General features: G+C 47.7%; 1 protein-coding gene across 1 annotated transcript; it reads left to right on the forward strand.

The window, feature by feature from the left end:
- The first annotated feature begins 299 nt into the window (after positions 1 to 299).
- foxa3 (forkhead box A3) lies at positions 300 to 4,207 on the forward strand. Its single transcript, XM_030066346.1, has 2 exons — positions 300 to 432; positions 2,090 to 4,207. Exons 1-2 carry the CDS (start codon positions 361 to 363, stop codon positions 3,425 to 3,427), a joined length of 1,410 nt encoding a protein of 469 aa, XP_029922206.1. The 5' UTR covers positions 300 to 360; the 3' UTR covers positions 3,428 to 4,207.
- The last annotated feature ends 475 nt before the right edge of the window (positions 4,208 to 4,682 follow it).

The following is a 4,682-nucleotide window of genomic DNA, read 5'->3' on the forward strand; positions in this document are numbered from 1 at the left end:
CCTGTCAGTCGGTGCGTCCGCGGCCCCGGTGCGAACAAGGGCCTGCACTCAACATCTGTCCAGCCGCAAACCCGATCGAGCTTATGAAACAATGGATGACTGACAAATAAGAAATATTGACTTTACTATTGCCAGGAGCCAAGCATCACATGACGAAGACCTGTTTGACTTTTTGTTTTGTTTTGCTCGTTTCCACATTTTAACCAGATATTTTCTCCCGCTTTCCCTGGCAAAGGAGGCAGCTTTTCCAACCGGATTTCTCCCCCCGTTTCCAACCTTGTGAAGGATTTAAGATTTTTGTCGTTCCTCCGAGTATTTGGTCAGAGCAAAGTTTTTCTCCTCTGAAGAGTTGTGTTGGGGATGTTGAGCTCTGTGAAGATGGAAGCCCATGATCTACCAGAGTGGAATACTTTCTACAGCGAGGCCAGCGAGGTAAACCTGTCCGCAGTGAGAAATGAAAAACAGAAAAAATAACAGCGGGCTGTATGTCTTATTATAGCCTCTCGTCATTCTGTACAAATAAATTATGCTGTTTTTATTTCCTCCAAATGAATCATGCACCACGCACGCTGTATTCAGTGTCTCCGGTGTCTCCGTGAAACTCGGAGTGATAAAGACTGGACTCTTTTTTTTTTTTTTTTGGCACTTTATCCAGTTCACCCGGACTCTTCAGAATGTCATCCTATGATAAATTATAGAAAAATATTACCAAAACCAAAAGTGGCTGAGTTAGACTCTGGGGCTACCATAGGAAATTAAGAATAAACGTAAGGTTAAGATGAGAATCACAGACGCACTTTAGGAATATTGTGGGATTAGCCTACATCATATTGGAAATAAAAAATAAAAATAAATTAGTATAAAGGACGGCGAGATTAAAAAAAAAAAAAAAAAAAAACCTGATGAATATTACAGACCCACTCTAGTCGTAATATGAATATTTTAAGAATATTATAGCAAGTTTCGTTGGAGGAAAAACTTTTTCCAGTCATCGTGAGCGAATAAAATGATTAGTTCGACAATAAGCAGCGATATTTGGGCTTTCAGTTTAAACGTAATTATAGTATAAAAAAGGCAGGGGTCAATTTGGGAACAAAACGCATTTTTTTTAAAGAAGCTGCTCGTTCATCAATAGGCCCGCTCTTGGCTCCTCAGAGTCGTGGAGGTGTCGAGGCAATTTAGGTGTAAATCCACCATTTGCGGGATCTTGCTCCTTGATCTAACTCTAATTCAATTAGAGTTAATTCCATCAGCAGCGACGCTTCAGTTCTCGCCTCGCGTGGACGTGATGAAATTACCGAGAAGAAAGAGTCTGATAATATTTAACCAACGGCCATCACTAATCGGACGTGAGATATATGTTATCGTTTGGATTCCCCACCCAATTAAATCGTTTTCGTTGTCATGTATTTATTTAGTTAGTTAGTTTGGGGAGGGGGGGCACAATATGTTGACTTTGATAAAATGTTTAGTTAGGATATTTCGAATTGAATCGATTGAAGTACCTGTCTTCCTGAAACGAAAAAAAAATAGGACATTTCCATCATAAAATAGCATAATATTATTGTTGTAATTTACATTTTGATGTGGAATCGTTTCTTCAATTTTTCCACGGGAGGCCCGGAGGAGGCCGTCTGGGAGGAAAGACGCCCGTGACGCGCATTTTACGCATTTTCAGGTTAACATCGCCGTGTGAAATCCATGTCCTGTCCGCGCACACTAAGAGCTGCATTGTGCATTGATAAGGAGAAACTTTTCAAATGGAAAGCCGACCCATTTTATCCCGTCAAGTTTTGCTTTCAAACATAGATATAGATAGAGATAGATGGATAGATAGAGATATGCGATCTATTAAAATTATAGACGTGCCATTCTTAGTTATATTCTGACAACACAAAATCTTATGAATTTTATACTTAACAGCCTACTTAAAATATTCACCTATTTGTTTTTTTCAGTGTTTTTTTTTTTTTTTTTAATCTTCCATGAGTTTTGCAGTCAGCTTAAAGCACTCATCTCTAACTATTCTTCTGCTGCTCCTGTATTCTTCTCTGAATAACCGGACTTTGTTTCCTGTGTTTTTCTCCAGATGTATTCCTCTCCCAGCTCTATGAACTCTGGTCTCGGCTCCATGGGCTCCATGGGAACCATCAACAGCTACATCAACCTGAACCCGGCCACCGCTGCTCCAGCAGGTATGAACATGGCCTATCCCAGCTCGAGCCTCACCAGCTCCCCTCTGGCCTCCATGGGCTCCGGGTCCGGCCACATGTCCCTCTCCCCGGTGGCCTCCTCCCTCAACCCGAGCCCCCTCACCCAGCTGGGCTCCACCGCTCCCAGCTCCCTGGGCTCGCTGTCCCACTACCAGAACATGGGCCAGCCGATGAGCCAGCTGGGATACCCCTCCCCCACCTCTCTCAGCCGGGCCGGTCCCAAAGAGGTACCAAAGCCCTACCGGCGCTCCCTGACCCACGCCAAGCCGCCATACTCCTACATCTCCCTCATCACCATGGCGATCCAGCAGAGCGGCAACAAGATGCTAACCCTGAACGAGATCTACCAGTGGATCATGGATCTGTTCCCGTACTACCGTGAGAACCAGCAGCGCTGGCAGAACTCCATCCGCCACTCGCTCTCCTTCAACGACTGCTTCGTCAAGGTGGCCCGCTCCCCGGACAAGCCGGGGAAGGGCTCCTACTGGGCGCTGCACCCCAATTCAGGCAACATGTTCGAGAACGGGTGCTACCTGAGGCGGCAGAAGCGCTTCAAGATCGAGGACAAGACAGGGAAGAAAGGGAGCAAGAACCAGGAGGGGGGCACGTCGGGAAAAGGAGGCCACGGCGGAGATAACCTGGCGGAGGAGCACAGTCCCGCAGCAGGATCAGAGGGGGCTGACTCCGCCCACTCGGACAACTCCCACCCCGGCTCCTCCTCAGACGACCAGCAGCATCCCAGGAACGCCCTGGTCCCGTTAGACTGCCCCGCTCCTCCCTCCTCACACATGCACAGCCCGCCTGGCTCCCTTCCTCCGTCCTCCTCCTCTGCATCCTCCATCCCTCCGTCCTCCATGTCCCTCTCCTCCACCTCCTCCTCCACCAACCCGCTCCTCCACTCCCAGTCCTTAGGGGGTGGCACCCACCTCCTGCCCAGCACCATGCAGCAGCACATGGACCTGCAGAGTGACGCCCTCAAGTCTCTGGACCCCCACTACAACTTCAACCACCCCTTCTCCATCACCAACCTCATGTCCAACGAGCAGAAGATGGACCTCAAGTCCTACCAGGATCAGGTGATGGCCTACAGCGGCTACGGCGGCGGCTCTCCCGTGGGAGCCAAGCAGATCTACGACAGTCCCGGGCCGGCGGCCATGGACTCAGGCGCCTACTACCAAACCCTGTACAGCCGCTCGGTGCTCAACGCCTCCTAATGTGGACACTCACTGCCTCCCTGTGTGTCCCGGTGAGCTAAAATGGAGGCCGGTGGAGGGTCGCTACTTTCCTCTTTCTCAGCATTTTCTAAAATGGACACCTGAACTCTCTCCCTCCCTCCCTCTCTCTCTCTCTCTGTTTTTCTCTCTCTCTCTTTCTGTCTGGCTCGTGTCCAACGGCCTTGGGAGAGACTCACATCTAAAATGGCCGCTGTGTTTGATGGACCAAAGAACACTTTTCTTCCTTCCCCAACTCTGAGTGGACACTGAGGGACGCGGAGACCGCTTTAGTTACATGGAGGCCCGAAAACCCGAGGTGGAAAAGGAGCTGAAAAACCTGGATATTCTAAATCCTTACCCGATGATGAAGACGTTTTACTCATCTGTGTAACTTTATGTAGAAGTCAAATCCTGTTTTTGCCAGTTGCTTACAGTTCTTAGTTTTCCTATATGCTTTATACTGTCCGCTTTGTATAAATTGTAAATAGAGGTAATGTGGGGGAAAAGGATATTTGCATTTATTTATGAAGGGAATAAATTTTAATATATCTTGTATAGTGCTGCGTTAACCAGTTACAAAACCAAATGTGAGGATTTTAGCCAGAGACGGAGCGCGAGGCGAGCTTCAGGTTACTGCTCTCATGCAGGTGTTACTGCAGTCGAATCCAGATGATTTTTTTTTTTGTGTGTTACACCGTTCACGTTCGACACTACATTCCTGTTATGTTGACATGCTGTCGTCGTTTCTCTCCTGACCGTGCGTGCGCCAGCTCCGAGGAGGCTCCCCGCAGTTTGTTTTTTCAAAATGGCAGAACGCTGTTGCTGTTTCGGTTGATATGAAGAAGAAAACGCCGTTTCCCTTCAGCGGGGGCGACAAGTGTACAGAAGAAGAAAATAAATTTAAAAAAAAACAAAGACTGAAAGTAACTGTGGTAAAGGGCATGTCAGGTTTTGTTTTTTTCTTGGTCATTTTTTGCCCCCACCTCCCCAACCCAAACACACACACACACACACACACAGTCCATTTCTGTTGTTACGTGCATTAATGTCCGCCGAAACCAAAGCTTTCCATCAGCTGTCCCATCTGTTAGTGTGATGGAAACCCGGCGGGTGTGAAGGAGGTCAGTCAGTTACTAAGCGGAGGACAGATGCACTGAAGCAGGACTGACATACAGTACTTTGCACTATGGAGCTCCCTCAGGTGGGCCTGATAGTGTGTGTGTGTGTGTGTGTGTGAGAGAGAGAGTGATGGCTT

This window comes from Myripristis murdjan, chromosome 13 (genome assembly GCF_902150065.1).
Source record: "Myripristis murdjan chromosome 13, fMyrMur1.1, whole genome shotgun sequence".
NCBI lineage: Eukaryota > Metazoa > Chordata > Actinopteri > Holocentriformes > Holocentridae > Myripristis > Myripristis murdjan.

Bases quoted from the DNA above. Each gene is read 5' to 3' on its own strand.
- foxa3 (XM_030066346.1), top strand. From the start codon at position 361: ATGTTGAGCTCTGTGAAGATGGAAGCCCATGATCTACCAGAGTGGAAT. The intron at 433-2,089 runs GTAAACCTGTCC...GTTTTTCTCCAG, and splicing joins TCTACAGCGAGGCCAGCGAG to ATGTATTCCTCTCCCAGCTC.